The sequence below is a fragment of the Sciurus carolinensis genome, chromosome 9 (genome assembly GCF_902686445.1).
Source record: "Sciurus carolinensis chromosome 9, mSciCar1.2, whole genome shotgun sequence".
NCBI classification, from domain to species: Eukaryota; Metazoa; Chordata; class Mammalia; order Rodentia; family Sciuridae; genus Sciurus; species Sciurus carolinensis.
In genome coordinates this window covers 41,669,056-41,685,157 of record NC_062221.1, presented here as the reverse complement: position 1 = coordinate 41,685,157, position 16,102 = coordinate 41,669,056, and the positions used below count along the sequence as shown (strand labels likewise).

Below are 16,102 nucleotides of genomic sequence, written 5' to 3'. Positions count from 1 at the left end.
AATCACCACATTTAGAACTCATGCTGCCTGTCTAAAGTGTGTCCTCCACCAGGAACTTAAAACATCTATTTCCATAACTCATTCAGCAATATAATTTACAATTACTGTGTTTATATTGGCTCCAAAGGACCCCCTTACAAGGTCCTATCAGTTCGTCAATCGATTTGGGTATTATTTCTGAATCTAGTCAAAATAATTCTTTAGCCACACCCATGGATGTTTTCTAACACATTTGTGACTTGTGTCCAGCCCCAGTTGTCCTTGGATCTCCAACATACAGATTCTAACTGGGAGAACTGCTGTTCATCCACCTGACATAATGCATCTGCTTTCTTTGTTCACATTGTGTGAGTTTCACTTAAATTGTGCATGTTACTGTTCAGTTTGATTGCTATCCAATCAGTGAGGGTAAATCTTTTGGATATACATCAAACATACCCTTAATTAGAAATATACCTTTCTTTCAAAGGCAAATAGAACTTTGACAAAAAAAAATCATATTTGGGACACAAAAACAGTTTCCGTAAAGTAGAAATTTTAAGAAATAGGGCTGGGATTTAGCTCAGTTTTAGAGTGCTTGCCTAGCATGCATGGGTCCCTGGGTTTAATCCCCAGCACTGCAAAAAAGAAAGGAAAGAATAAATTTTTAATAATCTCTGATTTAATTTCACTTAAATTTCAAGTGAAATTAAAAACTAGAAAATAAAAGGACTGTCTAACTGGAAATTCAAAAACCTATTATAGAAGCTTACAACAAAAGTACAACTACATGAAAACTTACTGAAAGATAATGATAAAACACTATATATCAGAATCTATATAAAGTAATATCAGAGAGAAATCCAAAGCCCTAATTTCTGTATCAACAAAAAAAGTGAAGATAAGTGAGTTAAATTTCTGAATCAAATAACTATAAAAATAAACCAAAAGTAAATACAAGGAAGGAAATGACAAAGATAAAACCTGAAATTGAGATAAATAGAAAAGGCAAATTTTAACTTTGAAACAGACTAATGTAAAAATCATTAGCTAATTTAAGGAAAATGAAGAAAGTACAAACATAAAAAAAAAAAAGGAAAAATAGCAATGCAAAAGAAATAAAACCCAGGAAACTGAAACCTGCAAATAAAATTGAAAACCCAGCTGATGATAATTTCTTAGAAAAATATGGTTTTTAAAATTGATCTCAGTAGATAGAAAGTTTAGACTATTTTTATGTAATAAGGCTATCAAAAACCATATAAAGAACCAAACACTTATAAACAAAACCAAGTTCAAATAATTTCACAGTAGAATTTTACAAAACCTTTAGAATCCAGATGGTCCCAACATTACACCAGATGTTTCGAACCCAGGGCCCTGTGCTTATAAGGCAAGCACTTTGCCAACTGAGCTATCTCTCCAGCCCACACCAGTTGTTTTAGAATATAGGAAAATAAAAATGTCTAAACTCTGTATGAAGCAAGTGTAACATTGATACCTAAAGCTGGTAAGACTAACCAAAAGAAAGAATTGATGCAAACATCCTAAATTTTAGACTCAAACACCACATGAAAAAAATAATATACCATGACTCTATGGAATTTATATCTGAATACAAGAATGATTCAATTTTAGAAAATCAAGTCACTGTCATAAGAAATATGCTTATATTAATGTATTAGGAAATCTACACACCCCTGCCTCTTTTTTTTTTTTTAAACCAGGGATTAAACCCCAGGTGCACTTAATCACTAAGCCACATTCCCAGCTTTTTTTATTTTGAGACAGTGTCTTGCCAAGTTGCTTAGGGCCTCCCTAAGCAAATTCCAAACACTAGACTTCTACTTAATGGAGAAATACTAAAGGCATTCTCAGTAAGGTTCTTGTTAAGAACCAGGCAAGAAAGCCCACTATTTTGACCACTATTACATTGTTCTGGAAGTATTAGCCAGGGCAATTGGACAATAGAAAACAATTAGACACATAAACAACTATTTTTGTTTCCAGATGATCTGATAGTTTGCCTAGAAAGTCCCAGATAATTTAATATAAAATTATTCGGTAAGGTAGCAGAATATAAAATTAACGTGCAAAGGATGGGCTGTAGCCCTTCTGTATAAACAACAAGATACTGAGAACAAACTTATTACTATTGAAGAATGCTACTTTTAAAGTCTAGATCCTTGTACGTGTGACTCCTTGTTATACTCATTAATGAAGCTAAGGGTACCAGGCTAAGTAACTGCTGCTTGCTCTTTAAGAGAATATTAAAAACTGTGATTTAAAAGTTTGTTTCCTTCAATACATCTTTGCTCTTGATGTGTATTTAGAATGATGTAAGTTATATGTTTTTAATATTTTTAACTAATTGCAGTTTTAGCTAGGTAAAATTTTTTGTTATATAATGCTACGAGAATTCAAATACTGATTAACCTTTTTTAAGTACCATTTTTATTGCTTAATTAACCTTTAAAATAAGATCAAATATATTTTTCATTACTTAATTTTATTATACTACTTGTTTTCAACTTATTTAATCATTTTCCTATTGGATATTTAGATTATTTCCATTTTTAATTATTTTAAATAATGCTTTGAAATTTTTTTAATTAAAGTTATCTTCTTGTGTGAAAAGAAATGACTGAAAAGATATAAAAAAGCAAAAAATAATGCATGAAAATATCTAAAATTCCACTTGCTCAGAAATAGCTATTTAATGTTTTTGGGTATTCAAACCTATGCATGTGTGTGTAGTTACGTATCATGTCTATCTCCTTTTGATAACATAAATTTAAGGAAACTTTTGGTATTATACATATGTTTTCAGTTAAAAAAAAAACCTTTTTATTTAGAAATAATTAATATCTTGCCAAAGCTTGAAAAATAGTTCAAGAACACCCCCACACACCTTTATTCAGACTTTTACCTATCCATTTTCCCAATTTATCATTTCTCTCTGTGTGTATTAATAAGTTTGCTCTCTGCATCTCATCTGGTTGTTTGCACAGAAGGGCTGCAGCCCATTCTTTTCGAAAGCTGTGCAATTTGTTTCCACGAGGCTGTTTGTACCACAATGTCATTTGAATACATTTTCCCAGAGGTAGTGTGCAATGCCTCATGATGCTTGACAGGTGACAAGTGACACAGGTGGCACAGAAAGAAATGATATTTCTGCTACACGTACAAACCTATTATTTTTACAGTGCTTAATTGATAAAGTGATGGCTGGAAAATTTTGTTCAGGGAAAGGGAAATTTAGATTTCTTTTTCCTTTTATGAATCAGCTTCTACCAAACAGGATGGGTTTTAATAATTAAATTTCAGAGATGCAGACATTGCTTTCTGTATTACAGTGTGATCATTTGTGCCATTAATAGAGCTGAAGTCTTCCAAAAGAGAACACTACAGAATACATTGGATTTTCTGCTCCCATAAGGAACTTTGATGCACGAGTCCAAGAACAGATACAGAAATTCAGGAAAAGCAGATGTATGAAATACAAATAGACTATGACAGATAACTCTATTCAGAGTCTCATTTGCCTGAATGTCAAAGTATTTTTTTAATGGTTCAAAATACATTTTGATACTTTCATAGATAAATGTTTACTAGCTTGTTTATAAACATTCACAAACATATAAACATTCATAAACATCTTTAATCTTTCCAGTAGAAAATACTAGTGTAGATTTTTAAAGTTTTATGTTGACCACAAGGTTTATATTTTTGCACATGTACATTGATTTATACATTTTAAGTTAAAAAATAATAAGAGTTGTAAAACTGTCTTCTCTCCACTGTTTTGCTGTAAGTGTAAGTTTCAGGGCTCTTTATTCCATTTGTCTATATGTCTAGCCTTGAAACAATATTTTACTGTTTTAATTATGGTATCTAAAGTGAATCTTAGTCTAACAGAGTTCTCCCATTTTTTTCTGAGATCACATTGAATCCACAAGTTGGTCTTGGAAAACTGACATCTTTAGTATATTGGGTCTTCCAATTTGTCAACATTGAGCATCCTTCTACTGACTTGGAATTCTTTAATTCCACCTCCCTCCATGTGTGTGTGTGTGTGTGTGTGTGTGTGTGTGTGTGTATACACATATATATGTGTGTATATACATATATGTATATATATACATGGATGACATATAGTTGCATAGGGATGACAGATAACTCTATTCAGAGTGCTGTTTGCCTAAATGTTATAGCTCTATTAGCATTTATATTAGGATATATATATATATATATATATATATATAGAGAGAGAGAGAGAGAGAGAGAGAGAGAGAGAGAGATCTTTCACACCTTTTACTACATTTTACTTGGTTATTTGGTATATTTTATACTACTGGAAATATCTTCTTAAAATTCCATTTTCTAATTTATTGCTGATTAATAGATATGCAACTGCCTTTGGTACATAAACTTTGCATCCAGAAATATTGATAAATTCACAAACTAATTCTGTTCACTTATCTATAGATTCTTCTAAATTTTGTACAGATACAATTCTGTCAACTAAAAATAACATTGTTGCCCAGCCTCATACATGATACATTGCTGGGTATGGAATAATTTATCTGTGACTATGGTGTGCACATGTGTGTATGTATGAATGTAACAATTTTCCTTTATTGAAATGTCCTTGTCTGGTTTTGACTTTTAGTGTCAAGGTTAAGTTGGCATAATAACATGAGTTGGGTGTCTCTAATTTTCTATTATCTGAGTTTGTGTAAAATTGATGTCATTGCTTATTGGCTATATGCAGTTGCTCAATGATCCTAGGTAGTAGAAGTAAGGAACTGAGAATAACTGGGAAGGAGCCAAAACAAATATAAATATGTACTAGGGAAAACGGAGGCTTAATCCTGACAGGGATCTTCCATGAAGCCATGCTGAATATACTTCTGAAATGTCCACTGGAGAGGAGTAGGAACCAGATTTGTGCAGATGAAACTTGATAGCAACTCCCTATACATTTTTCACTTCTACCCCAGGGTTTCTCTGAAAAGAGGCATGGATCATTTTGGGGAACCTTCCTACCAACTCTCACACATTTACAATATAGAAGTGGAAGGGAGCTAACGCCTTAAGATCAGTCATTTTTCAATGGAGAACAGGAAACTGGATAAATGCTCCTCTGAACTGGAATAAAAGGTAAACAGAATAGGAATTTGGACATAAAGCTGATACAGTTAGCATATTTCTTCCTCAATTGCTTGACAAAATTCACTAGTGAAGCTATCTGTTCAATTTCCTTATGGAAAGGTTTTACTTAAAAACTTAGTTTATTTCTGCCAGGTATGGTGGTGAATACCTATAATCCCAGCAACTGGGGAGGCTGAAGCAGGAAGATTACAATTTCAAGGCCAGCCTGAGAAACTTAGCAAAATCCTGTCTCAAATTTTAAAAAGGGGCGGGGGGTGGGGGAGTAGTGTTGGGAGTATAGCCCAGTGGTAGAGCATCCCTGGGTTCAATTCTCAGAATTGAACAAAAAAATGTTAATTCACTTAAAAGATAGAGAAATATCCAGACATCCTATTTCTTCCTGTGTTAGTTCTGACAAGTTGTTTTTCTAGGCATTTCTTGTTTCCTCTATTTTGCCATATCTTGGCATACAGCAAAATTTATTTCTTATTATAATTGAAATGTAACATGTAGAAAAATGAACAGGACATAATTTATAGCTTAATGAGTTTTCACAAAACAGACATACTTGATAATATTTTAAAAATCATCAAGATCAAGACATAGGACATGAAAAGCACCCTAAGCCCACAGATTAGACATGATTATTATTGTACACATTGGTGATATTTAGATTTACTCACAAGAGAGTCATTTTTGCTCACCATTTCTTGTGGCATCTGGACCTTCTTTCTAGGATTATTTTCCTTCCTCCTGAAGTATATCTTTCAGGATTCCTTTCCTAAGGATCAATTTGTGGCAAAATTGCAATTTTATGGTCTGAAAATGTCATAAATACCTCTTTATTCTTGAAAGATAGCTTTATACTTGGAAGCTCCAGGTAGATAATATTACCTTGTTGACTTTCATGGCTGCCAACGTGAAGTCAGTTATTGATCTAATTTCTTTAGTGACTGTTTTGTCTTTTTCCTCTCTGGATTCTTTTGAGGTAAATTTTGTATCGTGTTTTGAAATCTCACTAAAATGTGTCTGAAGTTAAACCACTTGGGGTTTATTTGGCTTCCTGGGTTTGAGAATTCAGCCATGACCTGTATAGATAGTTATTACCTTTTCCCCATTATCTCTACTATGTCCTTCTAGATCTCCCAATTGACATAACTGGAACTACTTTACTTTGATATCCTTCTCTCTTAATTTACCTTTTATATCTTTTCTTTAATTTTTATTTCTTGTTTATTTTTTATTTATCGAAATAGAATTTCAATATGTTATGTTACCCAGGTTAATCTCAAACTTATGGTCTTAAGAGAGTCTCCTTCCTCAGTCTCACTAGTGACTGGGACTACAGGCATGCACCACCATGCCCTGCTTCTTTAGTTTTCTATGTTGTATTCTAAATAAATGCCCTATTCATTAATTTTCCTTTCAGCTAAGTCTACTCTCCTGTTTAGCTTACCTATTTTCTCTAATTTCAGTTTTTCTATTTTTAATTACTAGAAGGTCTTTGTTGCTCAACTTTTTTAAATGCTGACCAATTTTGTCTTAGTTTCCTTATATTTTGAATTCTTTTAGTTCTTAAAATATTAAAATATTTATTTTATATTTTGTATCATAATTTCACTATACACAGTCTCTGTGGGTCTGATTTTATAGTGTTTGGGAGCTGATTTTTATTCATGGTGTCTTGTTTTCCTGTGTTTTTGTGATTTTTTTAAAAATTGTCAGCTCAAGCATATTTCTACAAGTTTCTCTCAGGGATTCTTCGTGCCTGGACTTAGAAGTGTATTTCTCTAGAGCGCATTTGCATTTGTCTATTTGAACTAACAATCTAAGCACATATTAACTAGATTTTTAGTCTGAACCTTTTTCATGCTATTTGGGCAGAGTTAATTCAAACTCCAAATACAAATGAGCATGGCTTGCCATTTTAACCTCCAAAGTATTCTTGCACTTTTCTACCAGCTTATCATACATTAAACATTATAAAACTAGGCATTTCTTAAGATAACTACATATTGAGGGATTTTTCTATAAATGTAATCTATGATATTTTCCTTCTGTGTTTTTTTTTTTTTAAATCTGTCTCTTCAGGCTGTGGTATCATGTAGATCCAATGACTGAAGTTTGTATTAGAAGTATATCTGTACCTTATATTTCAAATATCTGGAAAGGCACATTTCCTTTTTTGGATGTTTCCATACATTGTTTCATCTGTTTTGGAGTCTCCTTTCAAAATAAAACATAACTGAGATGTTGATTATGTTGCTATGTTTAATATACACCGGGTGGAAAGAATTCCACAGTTTGGAAAGAACTGAGTTATTTACAACATTTAGTCTTCCCATCTGTACATTTCTGGTTAATATTTTTCTTAGCTTTTCTTTTTCCTAATTAAAAGAAAAAAATTTCCCCATTATACTTTCTAATTAGTTATTTTGACACATTTTTTTTTACCCTTTGTGCAAAAGGATTAGTGGTTTTTAAGGAGTTTATTGTCGTGACATGGAAGGCTGTCAAAGATAAGCAAAATAAAATCATAAATATGTTAATTAGTGACATATTTTTTAAATATCCAATAATGCAAGGATCATTTCTGCTCTGCAGTCTAGGCACCCATTGAGAAGAAAATGCACTTTTCCCTTCTTCCTTCCTTTAATGTTTGGAAAAGAAATGAAATTACTGTGGTTCTTGAGATGAGCAACTAAAAATTCTTGTTCAAATGGATTTCTTCTAGGAATTTCTTCTAGTCAGGCTCTGCGTGTCATATGCTTTATTAGGTATAGTTTCCACTATAACTAATTGCTGGTATAAAGGACAAACACAGTTCTCACTTTCTAGGGCCACTTTCTTAATTAACAACAAAAATCCAATCCACTCCTTATCCCTGCCTAAAGGTACAATTGCTTCATCTCCACAAAAATGTATGACTATTAAATACTGAGAGGCATACCACTTTTCTGATCTGACATCAATTTAGAATTCTACAAAACTCAAAACTGTTTTTTCCTTTTATCATCAAGATACCTCCACCCTTATGTGCCTTGTACATATTGATAGATCTCAGCAAATATGAATTGACAGAGAGGCATTTTGGATGGAAAACAGTAGACCTGGAGTTACCTCTAGAAACCAGAATAAAATAGAATAAATTATACCCAACTTGCCAACAAGAAGTAGGCACCACTTGTTTTTCTGTTAGATTTTCTCTCCGAGAGCCGAGTTTATTTTGGCTCCCTGAGGCACAGATTTCCCTCCAGTCATTTAGAAAACGGCTCACAGACAAAATACAAATAACTTTTTCGCTGGAAGATTAGAACGGCAATATGAGAGAAGAGTCCCAAAGCAACCTGAAACATTGTCTTGCCCTGAGTGTAAAGAAGGTCCAGGTAATTAGTGAAAGAAGACTCCGGCATGCCTTGTGTGACTGTATCTGGGAGCAACAACTACGTAACCGCAGAAATCACCGTGGTCTATGGACTTAAGTTCCTTAGGAGCCAAAAGCAGAGAATCGTTTTGACTAGAGCCGCTGGAGGGCGCTCACAGAAAACCTGAAGCCAACCGATCCTACTCGCCCGGGCCACGCCCCCGGTTTCCTAGGTTTCTGGCCTCCGCGCTCCTCCCTACATCCTGTTCCGGGAGACAGTGATCTGACGCTCTCGGCGCGTGACGCAGCTCGCCTGGGTATAAATACGTGTAGCTCGGCAGTCGCTCCCTCTCTGATCACACGGCCGGTTGTTCAAGATGGCGCCGGTGAGTGCGCGAGGTCTTGGTGGAAGTGTTTGGCGGTGTAGCTGGTTCTTAACTTCTGGCTGGTGGGAACATCTCATTGGAGGTAGAAGGAGGGGAGAAGTAGACTGGGTCGGGAACACTTCATGATGTTGGAATCCCGAGTTGGTTTTTGAGACACCCATGACTGCCATGCGGTCTGCCGGAGCTGGAGCTGGACCTGGGCCGGGAAGTGGCTTAAAACGCAGGAAGGAGGGAGGCGCGACTACGAGCGGGCGGTGGGACCGCGTCTGGTCCATGTGGTGCTCAGGCTGGTAACGCTGTCTCCAATTTGTACCAGGAAGGGGAGAGGTGGATAATAGGGTGGATGTTCAGCCTGAAGGAGCTCCAGCCCCGCGGCAATCGCGGTGACCAATGTTTTCGAGAATTTTAGAAGTAGTTTAGGGAAGAAGTTTTTCCAAGTAGTTTTTGAAAAAGTAAAATGATGACGCTCCAGCAATATAATAAGAGTATATTTATTATCATTACTATTACTATCAAGTAGTTTATTTAAAACATTACTAAGTAAACAAGATGTTAAAATGCCCAGAACAGTATTTGACAAGTTAGGTATGTGTTGGCAGTTTACCACAAATTGTTAGGGAAAAATGCTAGATTAGATAGAATTGAACAATGCCCAGAGGAACTGTAAATCCTCTGAGGTTAATTTATCCGTCATACAGAAGTTATTTGTATCTTCCAAGTTATTTGCCTCAATAGATGTGTAAGTTACTTGGCCAAGAATAAATCAGGCGACTGGGATTGTAGCTTCGGTGACAGAGCGTTTGCCTGGTTTGTGTGAGGCACTGGGTTACGTTCTCAGCACCACATATAAACAAATAAATAAAGGTTCATTGACAATGTTTTTTTTTTTTTTTTTTAAAGAGCAAGTCAGGCCCAGCACTCACTAATCAGGGTTCCAAGTTTTGCATATTCGGGGTGGAGCACAAATTACCAGGCTACCATAGAAAGTAGACTCTGATGATATTTGATATCCATCTGGATATGACATGCTGTGTCAATTTGTTTTTATTACCTTGGGTGTATGTTGTTAAACACGTTTTGCTTAGGTGGTCTTGATGTATTTTTTACAATTAAAGAACCACCAAAGGCTCACCCCCATCTTCTCCATATTTTTAATAGTGAAAGATTTGAATTCTGTAGACAAGTGGGTGGAATCCTCTGGCTTGTAACTCAGTTTGGGCTAGTGGGCAAAATACCTGTAACCTGGGGCATTGGTAGTAAACAATGGTAGTTTAAAATTGAACATGAGCGAGGATGTGGGGAGAAAGGTACACTCTTACATTGCTGGTGGGGCTGCAAATTAGTGCAGCCACTCTGGAAAGCAGTGTGGAGATTCCTTAGAAAACTTGGAATGGAAACACCATTTGACCCAGCTATCCCACTCCTTGGCCTATACCCAAAGGACTTAAAATCAGCATATTACAGAGATACAGCCACATCAATGTTCATAGCTGCTCAGTTCACAATAGCCAGATTGTGGAACCAACCTAGATGTCCTTCAATTGATGAATGGATAAAGAAAATGTGGTATATATATACAATGGAATATTACTCAGCCATAAAGAACGATAAAATTATGGCATTTGCAGGCAAATGGATGAAACTGGAGAATATCATGCTAAGTGAGATAAGCCAATCTCAAAAAACCAAAGGAAGAATGATATCGCTAATAAGTGGATGATGACACATAATGGGGGGTGGGAAGGGTTAGTGTTGGGGTTGGAGTTGGGTTTAGGGAGGGGGGCAGGAATGGAGGAAGGAAGGACTGTATAGATGGAGGGGAAGGGTGGGAGGGGAGGAGGGGAAGGGAAAAAATGGCAGAATGAATCAAACAACATTACCCTATGTAGATTTATGATTACACAAATGGTATGCCTTTACGCCATGTACAGACAGAGAAACAACATGTATCCCATTTGTTTACAATTTTATAATAAAAAAAAAATTAAAAAAAAACAATAAAATAAAATAAAATTGAACATGAGTGATCTGAAAAATAGGAAAGTCCATAAAGCCTTTTCTTGAACAATTGAACTTGGTTAAAGGTTCAGATTAATACTAGGCAGGTATTTTAGCTTTAAATTGGATTAGGAAGTAGATACTCCTTCACATTTTTCAGCTACAGTCAAAATTGGATTCTTTGGAGTCATTCTAATAAAAGAATATAGTTTACCATATATGTGAAAGTTTCCTGTTTTGCGCTTGTGAAATGTCTAGTGAAAAGGAAAATTTTCTGTCAAAATACACAAAAACTTGATTTTTTTATTTTTATTTTTATTTTGCAGTGCTGGGGATTGAACCCAGAGCTTTGTGCTTGAGAGGCAAGCACTCTATACCAACTGAGCTATCTCCCCAGCCCAAAAACTTGATTTAAAACAAGGAGCATACCCACCCTCACTCTTGTTGAAAAAAGACTGCATCAGATAAATATCAAACAATTGTTTAGAATTTTGCACCATTTCTGTTTATCAAGTGTACTGTACACACTAGATATAAAAATTTTGAAGTTTTGTTATGAACTTAGTAAATTGTTATATAGCATCATGATTTTGTTAAACTTTGTAGCAGAAAGACAAGAAGCCTAAGAGAACAACCTGGAAGTTTAATTTGGATCTTACTCATCCTGTAGAAGATGGGATTTTTGATTCTGGAAATTTTGTAAGTATCATTTTACTTATTTTTTTAATTGTGTAGTTCTTGATAAGAATTCAAATATTTGACATTAACCTGAGCTCTATTCCTAGGGTACCTTCCCTAGTGAATATCTAGGGTTTTCTTCCCTAGTTTTGCATTTTCTCTGTTTTAAAATAGGAACAGTTTCTGAGGGAGAAGGTTAAAGTCAATGGGAAAACTGGAAATCTTGGGAACGTTGTTCACATTGAACGCTTCAAGAATAAAATCACAGTTGTTTCTGAGAAACAGTTCTCTAAGAGGTTGGTACTTGTTTTGCAAATTTTAATTTAGTTTGTGAAATGTTTATAGATTATGTAATCTTAAAATTCTGTTACTATCAAAAAATAAATGTTGATAGTATGATAATATGAAAAGTGCTTTGAACTTAAAGACCTTTATGCATGGAAAGTATATTAGTATCTGAGTACCAATTGATTACACTGTTTTGTCAATAATTTGTTGCTAGAATATAATGTAGTCAACTTATATCCAAGGTTCTTTGTACATTGAATTATAGGTGTCAATCTAAATTGTATATAAACTTTTTAACTTTGTTTAGAATTTGAATATGTTGTAAGAAACAATGTCTAATGTGTACTTGGAAGAAATGTCCAGTTTACTGATGACGAAGTAGTACAGGCATCCAAAGGCAAAATTTCTTCTTAACATCTTGTTTTTTCTTTTGTTTTGGTACTGGGGATTGAACTTGGGTTCTTGACCACTGATCCACATCCCCAGCCCTATTTTATATTTTATTTAGAGGTAAGGTCTCACTGAGTCGCTTAGCACCTTGCTTTTGCTGAGACTGGCTTTGAACTTACTATCCTGCCTCAGCCTCTCAAGCAACTGGGATTACAGGTGTATCAGGATTACACTGCATCCGGTTCCAATTTTCATTCTTGTTTATTCCACAAATATTAAAAATTATCAAGCAGCCTTATTGTAGATTGCAGGGCTGGGTGACTTAATGGTGACCCTAGCAGGTAAATGACCCACCAGGGAGCATCTCTAGTGGAGAAGAGGCAGTAAAATGCAATAAATGAATGGATTCATGCATACACCGTGTAAGAGCATAGAAACAAGTGAAAAATTGGTATTTTTAAATAAGGTTATCAGAAAACACCTCACCCAAGTGAGATGCAAGAGTGAGCCTTGCATATAACAATTTTTAAAGGCAGAATGAGCCAGAAGCCTGCCAGATTTAAAGTAATGATAAGGAGGTAGGTAGATCTGGAATGTAGTGTGTTTGGGGAACAGTTTGTGACACTGAACAGATAGATAACTAGGGGACTGATATTAAAGTCATGGGAAGGACTTTGGGTTTTAATCTGTAATGGGAAGCCATTGGTCATTGTGGCTGAAAAGGACTGGATTGGTGAACTTGGTGTTAAGGAAAGAGATAGTGGTCACTTGGACTAAAATGGTGGCAGTACATGTCAACTGTGGTTATCAGCTAATCTAAGAATTCAAGTATGAGAATTTAGTCCTTGTCCTCAAGGATCCTGTAGACACCCAGGTAATTACAAGGTGCAATTCTATAATTAGTATATATGAGCTCCAGTAAGCACAGCAATTTTCATAGAATTTGACTTCATTAAGACTTTAATGAACATAGTTGGCCAGTGTAATGAGATATTCCAAAAAGAAGGAGCAGCATTAGAAGAGAGTATAACAGTTTAAGAATGTTTGGTAGTTTGAATTGTTGTATAATGTAACAAAAGAGAATGGCTGGAGTGAAGAAATTAGACCATGTCAAGGGCTTTTTATAAAGATCAAGGCAGATGCTAGTTCAAAGATTGTCTCAAAAACCTTGAACTTGTTAGGCACACGCCTGTAATCCCAGCAGCTTGGAAGGCTGAGGGAGGAGGATCCCAAGTTCAAAGCCAACTGCAGCAACTTGGTGAGGCTCTGAGCTCTAAATAAAACTCGGCAAGCACCTGTCTCTAAATAAATATGAAAAAAGAACTGGGATGTGTCTCAGTGGTTAACCGCCCCTGGGTTCAATCCTTGCTACCAAAAAAAAAAGAAAAGAAAAAACCTCGAACTTGTAAGTGGATTTTTGACAGATTACTGCCAGCTGATGGAGGTTGAATTGGGACTAGGGGGAATGATTGTGATGAAGGGAACATGAAATCATATAAATGATGTGTTTGGAGAGCAAAATTGTGTAGTACTTCATTGGCTGTGGCAGTAACAATGAAAAGGAAGCTACCATTGCAGTCCTACATACGTGCTTTCGATGTAAAGAAAAGTTCTATTTTAGGGAGATGGGGGCAGGGTTTCATAGGGCATGAACTACTAATTGTATCCCTAGCAATCTTGCACAATGCTTTGTATTAATGAAAGGACAAAATTTTTGGAGGAATTGGGAACACAAAAGACAAATATGCCAAGGCATGTCTAATGTGTCTTTTCTTAATGAAATTTGTGTTCTTTATTTTAAAGGTATTTGAAATATCTTACCAAGAAATACCTTAAGAAGAATAATCTTCGTGATTGGCTTCGTGTGGTTGCATCTGACAAGGAGACTTACGAACTTCGTTATTTCCAGATTAGTCAAGATGAAGATGGGTCAGAGTCTGAGGACTAACTGGTCACCCTTCTTAGGGCTTTTCTTTTTAATAGAACAAATGAAACATATATGAAAAAGAAATGTCTTAATGATGAACTGTCAGTGAATAAAAAAGTTGTTCTCAAAGTCTGTCTCATTCTTTTAAGAGTATGCTGATTATGTGATTTTTATTTCCTTTAGTTTCTATAAATATTTGGTAGGATTTCCAGAATTTCATTGCTTTTAGAGATGTCTTAAAAGTTGTGTTATACAGGAAATAAGGTAGAAACACTATTTTACATACATATAGTTTTGTATATTGGAAAAAGATCTCTTGACATCTCAGCTACTTTCTGCAGTTTGTAAATGCTGTCCTGCGTACCTAGAATAATTAATTATTGCACATTGGAGCTCATTGTTTTATTGAATCATTAATTAAAGCCTGTTGCTTCAGAGAGTGCTCTTTCCTAATTAGTATAAAGGCTGTATATAGGTAAATAGCATTCTTCTAAACCAGTTAAGTTGTCCAGCAAGGTACTTAAGATCTGAACTCTAATCCCCTAAAGCAATTTAGCCACCCTTCTCAAATTGTTGCACCACTCCCCCATTCTAAAAATAAGATGATCTTAAAAATCCAGTTGCCTTTAGAAGCTCTTTAAGAAGAATGATTTGGCAAAATCTGGATTTCAGGAGGTTGAAGGTTGACAATATATAATGTGCCTGTTTATACTAAAGCTGAAGGTGGTAGTGCCTGATACTTGACTGGGGTCCTGGTGCCAATAAAATTGTTTTTCTGACTATATCTTGATAACCTAATTTACAGGTTGGTAACTGATTTGGGGAGTGTTGTAAATAGCTTCATGAGTTTTGACTCATTTTCCTAAAAATGCCCCATTATTGCAGCAACTTGTTTCTTTGGACAAGTCATAACTTCCCAGTTGTTCATGTTTTTCACAAGTACCTGGGTGGCTATTGTGCTCAGCACTGGATGAAGTAGTTACATACTAATTTAAGTATAGTGAGGGAAATAACGTGAGAACTATTTCATGCTACAAAAAAGTATATAAAAACAATTTGTGAGCTGGGGTAGCTCTGGTGGAGGGCTTGCCTCAACGTGTGATACTGGGCTCGATCCTCAGCACCGCATAAAATAAAGGTATTGTGTCCATCTATAACTAAAAAAAATTTTCTCAGGGGAGGGCACCTGAGGAAATGTTTGAGCTTCCACAGTGTGGGATAGATGTGGTTGTGAGTAGCATTTGGAAAGGTAGAAACCAGCTGATGGGAGTATTGAAGTCCATGCCCTCCATCTTGAGAGCAGTGGGGAGGTGGTAAATTTTAAACAGGTTCGGGATGGGGATGTAGCTCAGTAGAACACTTGCCTAAAGTGTGAGGCCCTGGGTTCTATCCCCAGCATGGCATGCTTTTGAAAAGGGACCTGTAGCACTGTGTCGAATGTCAGATTGTATGTAGGGAGAAAAGAAACTTGCAGTGTCCTGTGGAAGATGGTGGTGGAAATGGAGATAGTGGGGATGGATACCATCTGGGATTTGGTGGTAGTATTTTAGTAGATTCAGTATATTTTAGCCACTATAACAAAATAACCTTAGATCTGGTGACAATTTATTTCTCATAGTTCTGAAGACTAGGAAGTTGGATTTGCAGATGGAATTTGCTACTTGGATCCTCATGTGGTAGAAGAAATGTGCTGTCTGTGTCTTTTATAAGTATATTTAAAATTCCTGGGTGCGGTGGTGCACACCTATAATCCCAGTGACTCAGAAGACTGAGGCAGGAGGATCACAGTTCCAGGCCAGCTTTAGTAACTTAGTGAGACACTATCAAAAAATAGTGACTGGGAATGAAACTCAGCTGTAGCATGACCCTGGGTTCAATTCCCAGTCTTAAACATAAAAACTTTAATAATGGTATTTATAATTGTAATCATGAGGGCTC

The 16,102-nt window shown here is 35.6% G+C and overlaps 1 protein-coding gene across 2 annotated transcripts; it reads left to right on the top strand.

The window, feature by feature from the left end:
• The first annotated feature begins 8,821 nt into the window (after nucleotides 1-8,821).
• On the top strand, nucleotides 8,822-14,309 carry Rpl22l1 (ribosomal protein L22 like 1). Of its 2 annotated transcripts, none has more exons than XM_047564604.1 (4): nucleotides 8,822-8,883; nucleotides 11,488-11,580; nucleotides 11,734-11,855; nucleotides 14,041-14,308. In XM_047564604.1, exons 1-4 carry the CDS (start codon nucleotides 8,875-8,877, stop codon nucleotides 14,183-14,185), a joined length of 369 nt encoding a protein of 122 aa, XP_047420560.1. In that variant the 5' UTR covers nucleotides 8,822-8,874; the 3' UTR covers nucleotides 14,186-14,308. The 2 variants fall into 2 exon arrangements, with proteins under 2 accessions (XP_047420560.1, XP_047420561.1); XM_047564605.1 differs by having other exon boundaries at nucleotides 8,855-8,883; nucleotides 11,491-11,580; nucleotides 14,041-14,309.
• The last annotated feature ends 1,793 nt before the right edge of the window (nucleotides 14,310-16,102 follow it).